Source organism: Salmo salar, chromosome ssa18 (genome assembly GCF_905237065.1).
Source record: "Salmo salar chromosome ssa18, Ssal_v3.1, whole genome shotgun sequence".
In the NCBI taxonomy this organism is placed as follows: Eukaryota; Metazoa; Chordata; class Actinopteri; order Salmoniformes; family Salmonidae; genus Salmo; species Salmo salar.
Genome location: NC_059459.1, coordinates 14,602,235 through 14,621,643, shown reverse-complemented (window position 1 = coordinate 14,621,643; position 19,409 = coordinate 14,602,235). Strand labels below are relative to the sequence as shown.

At 43.1% G+C, this 19,409-nt stretch overlaps 1 protein-coding gene across 32 annotated transcripts in view; it reads left to right on the top strand.

The window, feature by feature from the left end:
• The window catches only part of col13a1 (collagen, type XIII, alpha 1), a 116,631-nt gene that overhangs the window by 58,124 nt on the left and 39,098 nt on the right, over nucleotides 1-19,409 (top strand). For 18 of the 32 annotated variants that reach the window (XM_014153945.2, XM_014153943.2, XM_014153941.2 and 15 more), the window contains 4 exon segments: nucleotides 325-351; nucleotides 3,912-3,947; nucleotides 6,853-6,879; nucleotides 15,817-15,867. In XM_014153945.2, coding sequence (XP_014009420.1) covers nucleotides 325-351; nucleotides 3,912-3,947; nucleotides 6,853-6,879; nucleotides 15,817-15,867 — 141 coding nt within the window. 32 annotated transcript variants of the gene reach the window in all.

The window sequence follows — 19,409 nt, the reverse complement described above, 5'->3', positions numbered from 1 at the left end:
GTTCAAATCAAACCAATTGAAATGATGTATTGTTTGATTTGTTTCTTCTTTTGTTGTGGAATGGTGTGTTTTGTTTTCTTTTATGGCTGCTTGTTATAACTGAACCTGCCAAAATACAATGAGCACTGAAAAACACTTTGTTCAAATCCAAATACTCTGCAATGAGAAAGTTAAATAATGACATAATACTGTAGAAAACGGTCCAAAAACAATTGTCTTTTTTGACCATTTTATTCTGGCCTGGATCAGTGTGATGTGAACTTTTTCTGTAATAATGTCAAGTTCACTTTCTATTTTGTATCCATTTCTCTCACCCCTTTTCAGGGTCCACCCGGACGATCAGGCTTTCCGGTAACTGTCTTTTAACTGTCTGTCTTTCGTTCTCTGTGTGTTTTGAGATCTCTCTGATCGCTCTACTGAGAAGTTGTTTTTGTCCCAGGATAATATCCCAATTCAATGTACGATCATTGGAAAACCACACATAGAGGACAATCAACCCAGGAGTTTGATGACTTCAAATGAATTCATATGTATTTACTGTGATTGACAACTTCTCAGCTAAGATACTTCGGAAATATCTGCTCAACAGAGGGACTGAGTGCATTATATGCGCAGTTTATACACTCCTTTGTGTGAGTTTGAATACCTTTGTAGACATACAATGCATTCAATAAGATTTGCAGTTGTCTTTACTTTTACTACATTTAGATTGGACATATAATTTGCATTGAAAAGGTTATGCCCCTTTTCATGAACAGCCCATTAGAAACCCAATTGTATAATAACGAGAGACCTCCACAGAGAGTCCCAGACATAAGACTGTAGTTTTGGTATCACCTCAGACCCTCTTTTGCCTAGCTCTTTGCTTACTGTGTCCCTGTCAGCTTCCTGGTTACCCAGCTCTAACATGACTAACTCCCAACCAGCCAAATCCACATGGTCTCCATCATAGCATGGCAACAGGAGGCCATCTTAGATCTGACCTTTGACCCAGCTACCAGCTCCAACCTGTGAACCCTCCTCAGTCCATTCAGGCTCACTGGTGAAACAGGCCCATAAAACAGTCTGAAGTTGAATAGACGGCTCACAGGGCGAGCTTTTCAAGGGAGATTAGCTGACAGGTTTTGTCAAAGTTCAGATGTGATCCCTTCCAGGTTTTTGATTGATGATGCTGTCAAAGAACTGGTAATTATATCAGAAGTGCTCTCTCCTCTTCTTGGGAAGAATGTGGTTTTGGAGAGGACGTGAGCTCTATACAGTCCTGTCACAATTACACTTCACTTTTTTTCCCTACTTCGAGCCTGCTCTATATTCATGTGATCTATTAGCACATTTCACAATATCTTCACATAATTATCACATTAAGATGCTTGTTTACTGTCATAATACTTTGAAACCCTATACATCCTCCTTCAGTCACGCCTCATCTAAAGTAATGCAGGGGTCTGAGTTGTGTGCATGTTGAAGCAGAAGCCGTGCTAGCCGTGGTGAAGGGAGCCGTTATGACTGCGGTCAGTCTGGAGACTGAGAGTGTGCTGGTCCCTAGGCTTATAGTCCAGCTGAGTCTCATTACTCCTGCTAAAGGAAAAGTCCACCCAAAAACTATCTTTTGGTATTTGTTTCATTAGTCCATTGTTGGTATAGTTCCAAAATGTTTTGCTTGTCAGCAATCAAGTTTTCAAGACATATGACTTTCGAAATACAGAAATCCCCCCGTATGATGTATTTTGCATCATATGCTTCTGTGTTTTGCATCATATAATGCAAAATGCATCATATGGGGATGATTTCTGTATTTTGAAAGTTACATACTGTATCTTGAAAACTTGATTGCTGACAAGCAAAACATTTTGGGACTATGTCAACAATGGACTAATGAAACAAATACCAAAAGATAGTTTTTGGGTGGACTTTTCCTTTAATACACCTGAGAGGCCTCCACACTGCACCACTGAGGCCCTGTGTAAATCCTCCTGTCCTGAATCCTGACTGTACTGTGTGGGTGGGTGTAGGGGGAGGTGTGTGTGTGTTCGGACGGGGGTCAGCAGTGTGGTCAGGGACCACTGAATTTGAGACTGCCGCAGCCCCAGCAACTCTATATCCCAAACTGGGAGTGACAGGTGCTGCAGAGGGAGAGAGAGATAGGGAACAGGGGGTGGTGTGTGGAGAGAAAGTGGTCGCTTCAACTCTTATCTTTTTTTAGGGCAAAAGACTTCAACAATAGAAGGAACACACATTGAGTAATAGATTGGGGAGCGTTCAGATTTCTGTCTGAGATTTCTCGGAATGCTGCCTAGCGCAATAACAGACTTGGCCCTGTGCGGGATAGAGGTTAGAGAGCCGACTGTTCATCTGATTCTCGGAAATCAACAGTTTGAGGGAAAGCACCGTTAAGTGACCATAGGAAATGGTTTGTCTCACTTTTGCTCGTTCTGCTCCTTATAAAGGCATTATACTGAATATGGGGGAATTTTGAGCAGTTATGATATTGCACGGCCCGTGTCTTGAATCAGGACCTTGGACAGGGCATATAGAGCACTGCCTAAAACCAGCACATCTCTAGAGACATGATAGCAATGCTCCAGTATGGGGATCATCGTTTTTAATCACAGCGAGCTGCAGCTGTTTGTTTTTGTGTAATTAGGCAACTGTCTTTCTTTATTTCCTCAAAATAGCCATCACCTTTTTAAGGAGTGGGACACACGGAAAGATAGTCAGCTTGATATTGATGAACACCCATGTTAGGTTATTAATTAGGTCTATACTATATTTGGGGGGGTGTAGCGAGAGTGGAAGTTCAACCCAGGCCTCTCCACCCAACACCCCTCACAGATTCAGGTATCCAGCACGTGTTGCGTTGCTGTGCGTTGTGATGACTTATGGGGCTGGCCCCAACCTGGAACTTGTTTCCGGAACACGTCATCGGAGTGAGTCGTCAAAAAGCTGTCATCGCCAGCCTACTCCAGGATGCCTGTCATGGGAGTGAGAGGGCGAGTTGCTCCTATTAAGAGGCTTTAGGAATGAACACCTTTGCATAATAAATCATTTCAGCGCGTCCAGAGTTTATGGTCATTTAGAAGAGTGTGAACAAAGGTTATGCGCGGCAGATGGACAAGGGCATGACCTGGGGGAGGAAGGTCATTATGGACTGTCACGTCCACTGGTGATGTTTACAGTGTTGCAAACAAAACAAATTGCTGTTAAACCCAATGTGTCCCAAATTGGACATGATACAGTATTTATGACTTCCACCCAGATGTCTTGTAACCCTCTATGGGCGAAATAAGAAAACGGGGCAATATGTTCCAGCAATTTATTTAGTTATACATGAGGAACTAGAGAATTCTGTAGTTGTCACATAGGGAATGTCACTGTTAGTTGTGGTCAGCTGGCAAATCTAATCTCTGACGAGTATCTGATGTGTAAGCATTAAGTGAAACTAATACAGTATATTAGGTAGTTATGACATAATGGTTACCTTTTTGAAACATTTGTTTCAAATAATCCCTGATGAGGCTTGTTCTCTGACCACCATTGGTTCTCTGCTGCACTGACTTCTTTCAAGGCCTGGCATACAGTAGCTAGCCATGGGCCTTGAGGGAACCTACAGTTCTGGGCATGGCTGCATCAAAATGGCTCATCCTACTGTTTAGGAATAGTTCCATAGTTCCAAAGCTCCACAGTGGCTTGTCGTTATCAGAGTTGACTGACAGAGCCCGACCGTCTGCCATCAATTTAAACACAAATACATACTGTAATCTGAGTTTGTTGAAAACGGCATAATATTACATTTTGATGGCATGACAGAATGAAAGCTCACTATAAGTTAACCTGTTGGCTGTGATTGTAGTACTGCTGGAGCACCTCATAATTGTTTACCCCTTTCCTCTTGACTTTGCGTTGCTTATTAGGGTGACAAAGGAACAATGGGAATTCCTGGAAGATTGGTGAGTGACATGAGAATGTGCAACCGAGTAGTGTGTAGAAACAAAGGGACTTTGACCAAATAGAGGACACTTGAGTAATCACTTGAGTAGCATGTCTTCAACATTTTAAAGAAAAGACTGAAGAGAAATGGCACCAATGTTCAGGTTATGACCAGATAAAGATTTTTTCAGAAAATGTTTTCTGACATTCTTTGTTAATTAATATATTGTTTAATGTATGCATATGTCATTTTTGTGAAGTTTAGTACGGCCCATTGCAGAATGCAACCCTTGGTGCCCCTTCATAAATGATAGAAACTGATATATGAGGAATGGGTTTGGTATAGTTTGACATAGCTAAAGATACAGTGCATTCGGAAAGTATTCAGACCCCTTGACTTTTCCATACGTTGTTACGTTACAGCCTTATTCTAAAATGGATGAAATCTTTTTTACCCTCATCAATCTACACACAATACCCCATAATGACAAAGCAAAAACAGTTTTTTTTGAATTTTTTGCAAAACTGAAATATCACATTTACATAAGTATTTAGACCCTTTACTCAGTACTTTGTTGAAGCACCTTTGGCAGCGATTACAGCCTTGAGTGTTCTCGGGTATGACGCTACAAGCTTGGCACCTGTATTTGGGGATTTTCTCCCATTCTTCTCTGCAGATCCTCTAAATCTCTGAGGTCCTGAGCACTCTGGAACAGGTTTTGATTCAAGGATCTCTCTGTACTTTGCTCCATTCATCTTTGCCTCGATCCTGACTAGTCTCCCAGTCCCTGCCCCTGAAAAACATCCCCACAACATGATGCTGCCACCACCATGCTTCACCATAGGGATAGTGCCAGGTTTCCTCCAGATGTGACGCTTGGCATTCAGGCCAAAGAGTTCAATCTTGGTTTCATCAGACCAGAGAATATTTTTTTTTCCTCATGATCTGAGAGTCCTTTAAGTGCCTTTTGGCAAACTCCAAGTGGGATGTCATGTGTCTTTTACTGAGGAGTGGCATCCGTCTGGCCACTCTACCATAAAGGCCTGATTGGTGGAGTGCTGTAGAGATGGTTGTCCTCCCATCTCCTTAGAGGAACTTTGGAGCTCTGTCAGAGTGACCATTGAGTTGTTGTTCACCTCCCTGACCAAGGCCCTTCTCCCCCGATTGCTCAGTTTGGCCAGGTCTAGGAAGAGTGTTGGTGGTTCCAAACTTCTTCCATTTAAGAATGATGGAAGCCACTGTGTTCACGGGGACCTTTAATGCTGCAGAACTTTTTTGGTACCCTTCCCCAGATCTGTGCCTCGCCACAATCCTGTCTCGGAGCTCAATTTTGGGTCTCATAGCAAAGGGTTTGAGCTCAAGCTCAATTTCGGGTCTCATAGCAAAGGGTTTGAACACACATGTAAATAAGGTATTTCTGTTTAAAAAAAAATATTAATATGCCAAAAATGTCTGAAACCTGTTTTTGCTTTGTCATTATGGTGTATTCTGTGTATATTGAGGAGGATTTCTTTTGTGTTTAATCCATTTTAGAATAAGGCTTAAAGGTAACAAAATATGTAAAAAGGGAAGGGGTCAGAATACTTTCCAAATGCACTGTATGTACAGTAGTTGTACTGTAACTTGGCATGTTTGCATGATGCTGACAATTCAACTTCACAAACAAGGCTCTTATATACAGTAATGGCATTTATAAGTTGCTCATGTAACCTAATATTTGCACTTGTAGTGTGTGTGGACGTGACCTGCTTTTAAAGCGTCATGTCATAAATGCCTATGACTGCTTATAAAGCCATTTAACAGACATTGTATCATGTTAACGGAGCTGATCGTGTTACAGTAGTTACATACAAACATGCCAAATCACTGAAAAGTCTTAGAAATATCAAAAAGGCACAGATCGGAAAATGCTCTGTTTTTTTGTAAAGCATCATCCATTATTCCGTTACTCGCCCCTCCCCTCCCACCCTCTTTCACACTTGTAGCTTTCAATTTATTCATTCATTTATTAGAACACAATGATTTTGTTTTAGGCCAATTGTTTATCAGACATTAAAAAATATATATATATTTTAGAAACACAACTTCCCCATGTTTCTTTTTTGGCTTGATACTGAATATATTCACATGTTTTTGTGATTCCATGTGTATTTTGTAGTTTTCAGAACGCCTTTAGGGAAACGTTCAAATCAAATGCTACTTGTTTACCGGATTTGGAATTGCCTGGAGACATTACATGCACACATTCTTTATTTTAAAGATGAGGATAACAGGTTGCGCTGACATGTTGCACGCACACTTTTAGTTTTCTCATTTATTTAGATGTGTGTATTTTGGATATGGCCATATTTCAAGGCAATTTTCCCACCGCAACATTTAGATAGACACCAGCACCTCGGCTCTCTCTGTTTTGCTCAGTCATCGTACTGGAAGTGAATTCTCACAAATCCGACTCCAGTTTGTGGGCTTGAAATTCTGGCTTTAAAAGCACTCCCTCCTTCTCCAACCCGGGGCGTTCTACAGTGTTGCTCCAACTGTGAGGCCCATGCAGAGTACGCAATATTTCACACAGTGTAGAGGAGTTAAACTACTTTGTGGTCCTCAAGCGCCTCCTCAAAGGAAGTCCTTTTTTCTGGCCTATCCCTCGCTCCCAGGCTCACTGCCTCTCCCCTCCCTTCACTCACTACTACTTCTGTGAGAATGTACGTCTCGACACCAGACAGCTCCCCGTGGCCCTAGACTTCAGCCCAGCCCAGCCTCCTCTCCCCACCCCCCATTCCCTTCCCTTCCTCTCCCTATGACCACTTCTGAGGCTGATGCATGCCCTGTGTCTCTCTGTGCCTGTCTAACCCCGGTTCCTCTCTCTCTGTGTCTCTCTCCTCCTTCACACTTTGCATGCGACTGTGTCGGCTGTGACTGACCAGGGGTTAAAAGGATACGCAGGGGAGAAGGTAAGTCTATAGGGTAATCTGTTGGAACAGCCACCCTCCAAAGCCTGCAGGAGAGAAGGCAGGGAGAGAGGCTTCAGCAGTCTTAGTGGGTGGTGGTGCTGGTGGTGGTTAAAAGCACACACTTGTTCACTGTACAGTAGTGTATGGAGGTTATAGTTGATTTATTTCAAGGGCCCCTAGGTCTGTATTTTTAAAGGGTGTTAGGGTCACATTCTGAAAACCATTTCCCACCCTGGTTGGATTACCTGTGTTTTTTTCTTTCAATGGAACAGAATAGCAAAGAATTGTCACATAAGAGTCTCAGAGTTCTAACTTAAGGCTCCCTCTAGAACGTTTATGACTTTTATGGAGATCATGGTATCAGCAAATTCCACTATAGGTTTCAGAACCCTACGACTTGGAATTATATACAATGATGACAAATCTGCGTTGGTGGTGGTGCATTGCATCACCATGTCATCTTATTTCCATCTCGGAGATCTCAATATGTGTTCACTCCCTCGGATGGCCAATAGTAATCTGACCATGCCGACGTTTCCAGTCCACTAAATGGCCACAGTTGCAAAAGCGATCAGATTTATCTACAAAGCAACCGCTTTGTGGATTCACTTTCATCAAACTTGAGGTGATTTGTGATGTGCAGAGCTGAATGTGTGGCTAGAGGAGAAACATGCGTTGCATTCTTAACTGTCGTGCTGTAGAGAGTAGCAAGCTAGCCAAACAACTCCAATATGGCTCAGCCAGTCTGCCTGCCGGCGGAGAGCCTCAGGAGTTATGGGTAGACTAATGTGACCACCAAGACGTTAAACGGAGAACCAGACAACGGCACTGGCTTTGGGAGGTCTCAACAGATCTGGGTCCAAAACAATCCAATGGCTTTCCTCATATTTCTCTACACCAATTGTTTTAGGAGTGTAATATTGTGGCCCATTTCCCTCTGTGTGTGGTTAGCTCTGGGTGCCAGGAGAGAGGATGAGGAAACACAGGGGTTAGACAGGGATGCTTGGTTGAAGATCTTCATTAAATATGAAAACATCCTCTCCAGAACAGACAGAGCCAACACAAGTGGAACTGGCAAAGTCCAGCTCCGGCTGGGCAGCTTTTATATTCTTCTCTTAAAACTTTCAAGCAAATGAGTTCTGTGGGTTTGGTGGTGGGTCGTAGTGTATGAGGCAAGTGACCGGCAGAAATACCAGAGAAAAGGAAAACAATGATGAATTGGTTAAGTAGAGAGAGAACCACTTGGCCACTTGCGGCTGACTTTATGGGTATGGGAGAATTTCATATTGGAGGAAATGAAATCTCAAAGGCAGTCTCTGTCCTTGGTGTTTCATAGGCCTTGGCTGTAAATGTATGTATTTGTTGGGGTGGTTTCTGGTCTTAGTCGTGATTTTGGGGCTCTTGAGGTTGACCCTTTCCAACACCAGTAATCTGACCGCTCTAGAAGGGCATACATTTTGTTATGTTACAGCCTTATTCTAAAAAGGATTAAATGTTTTTTCCCCTCATGAATCTACACACAATACCCCATAATGACAAAGCAAAAACAGGTTTTTAGAAATGTTAGCAAATTTTGAAAAATAAACAACTGAAATATCACATTTACATAAGTATTCAGACCCTTTACTCGGTACTTTGTTGAAGCACCTTTGGCAGCGATTACAGCCTCGAGTGTTCTTGGCTATGACCCTATAAGCTTGGCACACCTGAATTTGGGGAGTTTCTCCCATTCTTCTCTGTAAATCCTCTCAAGCTCTGTCAGGTTGGATTTGGAGCGTCGCTGCACAGCTATTTTCAGGTCTCTCCAGAGATGTTTGATAGGGTTCAAGTCCAGGCTCTGGCTGGGCCACACAAGGACATTGAGACTTGTCCCGAAGCCACTCCTGCGTTGTCTTGGCTGTGTGCTTAGGGTCGTTGTCCTGTTGAAAGGTGAACCTTTGCCCCCAGTCTGAGGTCGTGAGCACTCTGGAGCAGGTTTTCATCAATGAACTCTCTGTACTTTGCTTCGTTCATCTTTGCCTCGATTCTGACTAGTCTCCCAGTCCCTGCAGCTGAAAAACATCCCCACAGCATGATGCTGCCACCACCATGCTTTACCGTAGGGATAGTGCCAGGTTTCCTCCAGACATGACGCTTGGCATTCAGGCCAAAGAGTTCAGTCTTGGTTTCATCAGACCAGAGAATCTTTTTTTCTCATGATCTGAGAGTCCTTTAAGTGCCTTTTGGCAAACTCCAAGTGGGATGTCATGTGTCTTTTACTGAGGAGTGGCATCCGTCTGGCCACTCTACCATAAAGGCCTGATTGGTGGAGTGCTGCAGAGATGGTTGTCGTTCTGGAAGGTTCCCATCATCTCCACAGAGAAACTGAAGCTCACCTCCCTGACCAAGGCCCTTCCTCCCCCGATTGCTCAGTTTGGCCGGGCGACCAGTTCTAATAAGAGTCTTAGTGGTTCCAAACTTCTTCCATTTAAGAATGATGGAGGCCACTGTGTTCACGGGGACCTTCAATGCTCCAGAAATGTTTGGGTACCCTTCCCCAGATCTGTGCCTCGACACAATCCTCTCGGAGCTCAGTAATTCAGACCCCTTCCATACGTTGTTACGTTACAGCCTTATTCTAAAATGGATGAAATCTTTTTCCCCTCATCAATCTACACACAATACCCCATAATGACAAAGCAAAAACAGTTTTTTTGAATTTTTTGCAAAACTGAAATATCACATTTACATAAGTATTTAGACCCTTTACTCAGTACTTTGTTGAAGCACCTTTGGCAGCGATTACAGCCTTGAGTGTTCTCGGGTATGACGCTACAAGCTTGGCACCTGTATTTGGGGATTTTCTCCCATTCTTCTCTGCAGATCCTCTAAATCTCTGAGGTCCTGAGCACTCTGGAACAGGTTTTGATTCAAGGATCTCTCTGTACTTTGCTCCATTCATCTTTGCCTCGATCCTGACTAGTCTCCCAGTCCCTGCCCCTGAAAAACATCCCCACAGCATGATGCTGCCACCACCATGCTTCACCATAGGGATAGTGCCAGGTTTCCTCCAGATGTGACGCTTGGCATTCAGGCCAAAGAGTTCAATCTTGGTTTCATCAGACCAGAGAATATTTTTTTTCCTCATGATCTGAGAGTCCTTTAAGTGCCTTTTGGCAAACTCCAAGTGGGATGTCATGTGTCTTTTACTGAGGAGTGGCATCCGTCTGGCCACTCTACCATAAAGGCCTGATTGGTGGAGTGCTGTAGCGATGGTTGTCCTCCCATCTCCTTAGAGGAACTTTGGAGCTCTGTCAGAGTGACCATTGAGTTGTTGTTCACCTCCCTGACCAAGGCCCTTCTCCCCCGATTGCTCAGTTTGGCCAGGTCTAGGAAGAGTGTTGGTGGTTCCAAACTTCTTCCATTTAAGAATGATGGAAGCCACTGTGTTCACGGGGACCTTTAATGCTGCAGAACTTTTTTGGTACCCTTCCCCAGATCTGTGCCTCGACACAATCCTGTCTCGGAGCTCAATTTTGGGTCTCATAGCAAAGGGTTTGAGCTCAAGCTCAATTTCGGGTCTCATAGCAAAGGGTTTGAACACACATGTAAATAAGGTATTTCTGTTTAAAAAAAAATATTAATATGCCAAAAATGTCTGAAACCTGTTTTTGCTTTGTCATTATGGTGTATTCTGTGTATATTGAGGAGGATTTCTTTTGTGTTTAATCCATTTTAGAATAAGGCTTAAAGGTAACAAAATATGTAAAAAGGGAAGGGGTCAGAATACTTTCCAAATGCACTGTATGTACAGTAGTTGTACTGTAACTTGGCATGTTTGCATGATGCTGACAATTCAACTTCACAAACAAGGCTCTTATATACAGTAATGGCATTTATAAGTTGCTCATGTAACCTATTATTTGCACTTGTAGTGTGTGTGGACGTGACCTGCTTTTAAAGCGTCATGTCATAAATGCCTATGACTGCTTATAAAGCCATTTAACAGACATTGTATCATGTTAACGGAGCTGATCGTGTTACAGTAGTTACATACAAACATGCCAAATCACTGAAAAGTCTTAGAAATATCAAAAAGGCACAGATCGGAAAATGCTCTGTTTTTTTGTAAAGCATCATCCATTATTCCGTTACTCGCCCCTCCCCTCCCACCCTCTTTCACACTTGTAGCTTTCAATTTATTCATTCATTTATTAGAACACAATGATTTTGTTTTAGGCCAATTGTTTATCAGACATTAAAAAATATATATATATTTTAGAAACACAACTTCCCCATGTTTCTTTTTTGGCTTGATACTGAATATATTCACATGTTTTTGTGATTCCATGTGTATTTTGTAGTTTTCAGAACGCCTTTAGGGAAACGTTCAAATCAAATGCTACTTGTTTACCGGATTTGGAATTGCCTGGAGACATTACATGCACACATTCTTTATTTTAAAGATGAGGATAACAGGTTGCGCTGACATGTTGCACGCACACTTTTAGTTTTCTCATTTATTTAGATGTGTGTATTTTGGATATGGCCATATTTCAAGGCAATTTTCCCACCGCAACATTTAGATAGACACCAGCACCTCGGCTCTCTCTGTTTTGCTCAGTCATCGTACTGGAAGTGAATTCTCACAAATCCGACTCCAGTTTGTGGGCTTGAAATTCTGGCTTTAAAAGCACTCCCTCCTTCTCCAACCCGGGGCGTTCTACAGTGTTGCTCCAACTGTGAGGCCCATGCAGAGTACGCAATATTTCACACAGTGTAGAGGAGTTAAACTACTTTGTGGTCCTCAAGCGCCTCCTCAAAGGAAGTCCTTTTTTCTGGCCTATCCCTCGCTCCCAGGCTCACTGCCTCTCCCCTCCCTTCACTCACTACTACTTCTGTGAGAATGTACGTCTCGACACCAGACAGCTCCCCGTGGCCCTAGACTTCAGCCCAGCCCAGCCTCCTCTCCCCACCCCCCATTCCCTTCCCTTCCTCTCCCTATGACCACTTCTGAGGCTGATGCATGCCCTGTGTCTCTCTGTGCCTGTCTAACCCCGGTTCCTCTCTCTCTGTGTCTCTCTCCTCCTTCACACTTTGCATGCGACTGTGTCGGCTGTGACTGACCAGGGGTTAAAAGGATACGCAGGGGAGAAGGTAAGTCTATAGGGTAATCTGTTGGAACAGCCACCCTCCAAAGCCTGCAGGAGAGAAGGCAGGGAGAGAGGCTTCAGCAGTCTTAGTGGGTGGTGGTGCTGGGGGTGGTTAAAAGCACACACTTGTTCACTGTACAGTAGTGTATGGAGGTTATAGTTGATTTATTTCAAGGGCCCCTAGGTCTGTATTTTTAAAGGGTGTTAGGGTCACATTCTGAAAACCATTTCCCACCCTGGTTGGATTACCTGTGTTTTTTTCTTTCAATGGAACAGAATAGCAAAGAATTGTCACATAAGAGTCTCAGAGTTCTAACTTAAGGCTCCCTCTAGAACGTTTATGACTTTTATGGAGATCATGGTATCAGCAAATTCCACTATAGGTTTCAGAACCCTACGACTTGGAATTATATACAATGATGACAAATCTGCGTTGGTGGTGGTGCATTGCATCACCATGTCATCTTATTTCCATCTCGGAGATCTCAATATGTGTTCACTCCCTCGGATGGCCAATAGTAATCTGACCATGCCGACGTTTCCAGTCCACTAAATGGCCACAGTTGCAAAAGCGATCAGATTTATCTACAAAGCAACCGCTTTGTGGATTCACTTTCATCAAACTTGAGGTGATTTGTGATGTGCAGAGCTGAATGTGTGGCTAGAGGAGAAACATGCGTTGCATTCTTAACTGTCGTGCTGTAGAGAGTAGCAAGCTAGCCAAACAACTCCAATATGGCTCAGCCAGTCTGCCTGCCGGCGGAGAGCCTCAGGAGTTATGGGTAGACTAATGTGACCACCAAGACGTTAAACGGAGAACCAGACAACGGCACTGGCTTTGGGAGGTCTCAACAGATCTGGGTCCAAAACAATCCAATGGCTTTCCTCATATTTCTCTACACCAATTGTTTTAGGAGTGTAATATTGTGGCCCATTTCCCTCTGTGTGTGGTTAGCTCTGGGTGCCAGGAGAGAGGATGAGGAAACACAGGGGTTAGACAGGGATGCTTGGTTGAAGATCTTCATTAAATATGAAAACATCCTCTCCAGAACAGACAGAGCCAACACAAGTGGAACTGGCAAAGTCCAGCTCCGGCTGGGCAGCTTTTATATTCTTCTCTTAAAACTTTCAAGCAAATGAGTTCTGTGGGTTTGGTGGTGGGTCGTAGTGTATGAGGCAAGTGACCGGCAGAAATACCAGAGAAAAGGAAAACAATGATGAATTGGTTAAGTAGAGAGAGAACCACTTGGCCACTTGCGGCTGACTTTATGGGTATGGGAGAATTTCATATTGGAGGAAATGAAATCTCAAAGGCAGTCTCTGTCCTTGGTGTTTCATAGGCCTTGGCTGTAAATGTATGTATTTGTTGGGGTGGTTTCTGGTCTTAGTCGTGATTTTGGGGCTCTTGAGGTTGACCCTTTCCAACACCAGTAATCTGACCGCTCTAGAAGGGCATACATTTTGTTATGTTACAGCCTTATTCTAAAAAGGATTAAATGTTTTTTCCCCTCATGAATCTACACACAATACCCCATAATGACAAAGCAAAAACAGGTTTTTAGAAATGTTAGCAAATTTTGAAAAATAAACAACTGAAATATCACATTTACATAAGTATTCAGACCCTTTACTCGGTACTTTGTTGAAGCACCTTTGGCAGCGATTACAGCCTCGAGTGTTCTTGGCTATGACCCTATAAGCTTGGCACACCTGAATTTGGGGAGTTTCTCCCATTCTTCTCTGTAAATCCTCTCAAGCTCTGTCAGGTTGGATTTGGAGCGTCGCTGCACAGCTATTTTCAGGTCTCTCCAGAGATGTTTGATAGGGTTCAAGTCCAGGCTCTGGCTGGGCCACACAAGGACATTGAGACTTGTCCCGAAGCCACTCCTGCGTTGTCTTGGCTGTGTGCTTAGGGTCGTTGTCCTGTTGAAAGGTGAACCTTTGCCCCCAGTCTGAGGTCGTGAGCACTCTGGAGCAGGTTTTCATCAATGAACTCTCTGTACTTTGCTTCGTTCATCTTTGCCTCGATTCTGACTAGTCTCCCAGTCCCTGCAGCTGAAAAACATCCCCACAGCATGATGCTGCCACCACCATGCTTTACCGTAGGGATAGTGCCAGGTTTCCTCCAGACGTGACGCTTGGCATTCAGGCCAAAGAGTTCAGTCTTGGTTTCATCAGACCAGAGAATCTTTTTTTCTCATGATCTGAGAGTCCTTTAAGTGCCTTTTGGCAAACTCCAAGTGGGATGTCATGTGTCTTTTACTGAGGAGTGGCATCCGTCTGGCCACTCTACCATAAAGGCCTGATTGGTGGAGTGCTGCAGAGATGGTTGTCGTTCTGGAAGGTTCCCTCATCTCCACAGAGAAACTGAAGCTCACCTCCCTGACCAAGGCCCTTCCTCCCCGATTGCTCAGTTTGGCCGGGCGACCAGTTCTAATAAGAGTCTTAGTGGTTCCAAACTTCTTCCATTTAAGAATGATGGAGGCCACTGTGTTCACGGGGACCTTCAATGCTCCAGAAATGTTTGGGTACCCTTCCCCAGATCTGTGCCTCGACACAATCCTGTCTCGGAGCTCTACGGTGAATTCCTTTGACCTCATGGCTTGGTTTTTGCTCTGACATGCACTGTCAACTGTTGGACCTTATATAGACAGGTGTGTGCCTTTCCAAATCATGTCAAATCAATTGAATTTACCACAGGTGGACTCCAATCAAGTTTTAGAAACATCTCAAGGATGATCAATGGGAACAGGGCGCACCTGAGCTCAATTTCGAGTGTCATAGAAAAGGGTCTGAATAATTATGTAAATAAGGTATTTCAGTTTATTATTTGTTATAAATTTGCAAACATTTCACTTTTTTTTTCTTCAGTTTGTCATTATGGGGTATTGTGTGTAGATTGATGAGGAACAAAATGTACTTAATAAATAATAATGCTGTAACGTAACAAAATGTGGAAAAAGTCAAGGGGTCTAAATACTTTCCGAATGCAATGTATGTAGATCTTCATTTGTCCAGTTTGGTGAATCTCTGTACGATGGGAGTAACTGTAGACCTCTGCACTGTAGCAAGCCATTTTTCTTAGTGGTTTGCCTTTTGGCCACTGTGAGGCACAGGCACCATCAATCCATCTTCTCCAGTAGCGCTGCAAGGCGACAAACCCACCTAATCAGAGTGTGAAAACAAATTCCTCCGCTCCCCAGTAAGCATTTGTTGAGAAACATTAAAATCACCTGCGTTTATGATGGCTGGTTGGGCTATCAAAGATGTCCCAGTGATAAGGTTTCTGGGGAGAATGCTAATTAGGGAAAGTGCTGGAAACCCGAGCAGGCCCTGTCTGGTCCCAATGGGTTCTGAGATTTTGCTGGAAGGGTCCATAGGTCTGTATGGATGGGGCTGACACTGTGCAAATCACCCACTTTGTGCCAAAGGAGCCCAGAGAGTTTTCCCCTGTTTTTACAGCAGTGCTGCTGACCTTCTGAGCACTGCTGTCAAGGTTTAAAGTATGGTTTGAAATGAGACTTTGCTGAAAATGTATAGAAATAAGAACACTTTTGCTCTTAGGCTTGTTTGCTTAAAATGTGGGAAAGATTAAGTGTGTGTAGGAACTAGACTTACTATATGTGTTACAGATGGTATTTTTGAAATAATTTTCCTAATTTACCATTGTATTCATGTGGAGTGTTGTACATATTATACAGAATTACTAAGGAGAACATCTGGTGAGCTGGCTAAGACTTTGAGAGATGTATTATTTTGTTCCACTGTTGGTGCATCTTCTCACTGTCTGTCTATCTGTCCATAGGGAGCGCCAGGGGAGCCAGGCCTGTCCATCATTGGGCCACGAGGACCTCCTGTAAGTGTCATCACTTCTTCCTACAACTAATAATACTGTGCATGACCTGTACTGTTCACTGCTGCTTGAAGTCTTCAGTTCAATGACTCATGACCTGCCACTCTGAATAAGCCTGGCATGATTGTAATGTCATGAATTTGTCAACATCAAGAGTTATAGAAGAATATATATTGTGAACCCCATACTCATGATCACATACTGTAGCAAGAATACCAGAGATTCTACGTTTGCCTGTCAGTTCTTGAGCTTGTCCACCACAGAGCTAATGGAGATTGAAGACTGATAATTACAGGTTGTTTGAGAGTACTTTGGCATTTTTTGAGGAAGCCAGAACTTCGATTTGGCTGTAATCTGGATCATTCCGTGTTTCCTCAGCATGAGAAGTGAAAACATTCCTATACCTCTTAAAGTATTCCAGACACCAGAACCCAATGGTCCCTATTGTATTAAATAATTGATGTTCGTGAGATAAAATAAGACTTTATCCTGATTCAACTCCTTTCTTCTCCATTTCTCTTCTTTTTTATTAGTAGACAGACAAACGGGTTACTGTGTTGGACCTCAGTTGTGCAATTTCCTTTTTGATTATGCTGTGAAGAATTGGACATGTTTTATTTTGAGGTTTTCTTGTTCCGCCCTGGTTTTTGGACTGCGGGGTTACAGTACCTTGTTGTAGAGCCAATAAAATGGCTACTCAGGAGGACCAGACATCTGTTTTCCCAATTGACAATTAGCTACATACCTGTGTGCCCACTACCCTGGCCGGTAATAAGGCATTTCTAATGAACACCAGGCTACAGAGGAAGTAAAGCACAGCAGGAGAGTGAAGGAGTACACAGAGAACCAGTCAAGCAAGGGTACTTAAAAGGTGATTTCCCACAGCAGGTGAGGTCGATATGAGAGACTCACTCTTGACCTTAGGAAAGGGAGAGGGAGTGGATTTGGTGGCAAGGTGGAGAGAAAAGAGTGGAAATTACAGCTTAGGCTAGCCAGGTGGTTCCTCTTATCTTGAATGACGAGTCTCCCTGAATTAAATTCCGTTGCTCTATCGATTGCTACATACGTTCAGTCTGAAACTGCCGTCCTAGAAGTTGTTTTTGTGACTTCAGAATGAGCGGCGTCGTACAAAACGAACTCATTCGCGATTGGATCGTCTGTAACCAATCGGAGTATCAAAGTTGATAACATCGTCACGTAGGCGGGTTCTGGCCCAACTCATTGGTTTCTGGGACCAATCAGAACGGTCAGAATGTGTTCGCGTTCTAGAAATCGTCGGGGAGGGAGGCAAATACAGACTCATCGGGGAGAAGAAACATTAGTTGGCCAGAGCGATGTGGATGGGTAGCCAGGCAGCCTGTTATCTACCCGTGTCCTGCACAATGTCATTTCACAGATGACTAGACGACCTTGTTCTACTGTAACCTGACCATAGGGAAACAAAGGGAAAGGACCCATGCAGATGTATCAGATTCATTCTCTATGTTTAATGGAATACCTACAATTGTCATATTGAATGGTCTACCGCAGTGTACGTTAAGATATGCTGTCCACATGTGGAATTAGCCCTCAAAGTTAAATCAAATGTGTAATCTCAGTAGCTGTATCCTTACTAAATCAAATAAAATCTACGTTTATTTGTCGTGTACACAGATTAGCAGATGTTAAAGGCGCAGCAAAAAGCTTGCATTTCTAGCTCCAATAGTGCAGGAAATGTCTAACAGTACAATACTGAAACACAAATAATTCCAAGAAAGTAAAAAAGAAGAAAAAATGAAGAAGGAACAAAAAATGAAGAAATATCAGAACGAGCAATGTCAGAGTCCGGAATATAAATATGTGGTGTGTATAGACAGTATGGACAGTAAATAAGTAAGAAAAGAAAAAGGTATGTACAGCAGTAGATATGTAGGATGAGCTATGTCGAGAATACAAAATGTACAGTGAGCTACAAAGTATTGGAACAGTGACATATTTGTATTTGTTTTGGCTCTGTACTCCAGCACTTTTGATTGGGAATGACGCAATGACGATAAGGTTAAAGTGCAAACTGTCAGCTTTAATTTGAGGGTATTTCCATCCATATCGGTTGAGCCGTTTAGAAATTACAGTGCTTTTTGTACATAGTCCCCCCCAGTTTAGTTTACTGTGGATGCCACCATGATTACGGATAGTCCTGAATTAATTGTGAATAATGACGAATCAGAAACTTACAGACGCACATATATCATACCCCAAAGACATGCTAACCTCTCAGCATTACAATAACATACTCTTTTTGGTGGGTATGATATTTGTGCGTCTGTAACTTTCTGACTCATCGTTATTCACGATTCATTCAGGACTTTCCTCAGTCATGGTGGCATCCACATTAATGTAGAAGTGTTTAAAAACATATTATGTTGTTATTTACAATAAAAGTGACTCCAATGACACAACACATTTACCATTCATTTCTATAGGGCACGAAATAATCTGAAACACAACCAAAACAGACAGCATCCAACAAATGTGTAGTCACAAGTTTGAAGTAGTCATTGTGTGCAAGGAATATAGGACCAAATACTTAACTTTTTACTACTTTATACACATATAACTGATTTTGTCCAAATACTTTTGCTCACCTAAAATGGGGGGACTATGTGCAAAAAGTGTTGTAATTTCTAAACGGTTCACATGATATGGATCAAAATACACGCAAATGAAAGCTGACAGTCTGCACTTTAACCTCATAGTCATTGATGATTTCAAATCCAAAGTTTTGAAGCATAGAGCCAAAAGAAGAGAAAATGCTTCACTGTCCCAATAATTACGGAGGGCACTGTATACAGTATATCAAGTGAGTAATCAATTAGCTTACATTTTCAGAGATCAAAATAATGTTGGAGGACTGCTAATTTTATCTGTTTCTAACTACAGAAACGATTTCATAACAATAAACATTATGTAACATTTTTAAAGTGAGCCGTGTTCAATGACTCTATGTACATAGGGCAGCAGTCTCTAAGGTGCAGGGTAGAGTACCAGGTGGTAGACGGTTAGTGATGACTGTTTAACTTAACAGTCTGATGGTCTGGAGATGGAAGCTATTTTTCAGTCTCTCGGTACCAGCTTTGATGAACCTGTACTGTCTCCGCCTTCTAGATGGTAGCAGGGGGAACAGGCCGTGGCTCGGGTGGCTGAGGTCCTTGATGATCTTCTTGGCCTTCATGTGATGCCAGGTGCTGTAGATGTCCTGGAGGACAGGCAGTGTGCCCCTGGTGATGCGTTAGGCTAACTGCACCACCCTCTGGAGAACCCTGCGGTTGGGGGCGGTGCAGTTGCCGTACCAGGCGGTGATACAACCCAACAGAATGCTCTGGATGGTGCAGCTGTAGAAGTTTGTGAGAGTTTGCTTGTGCACCTTCTTCACCACAGTGTGGAGGGACCATTTCAGGTCCTCAGTGAAGTTGAAGCTTTTGACCCTCTCCCCTGCGGCCCCATCAATGTGGATGGGGGGCGTGCTCTCTGTGCTGTTTCCTGTAGTCCAATATCAGCTCTTTCGT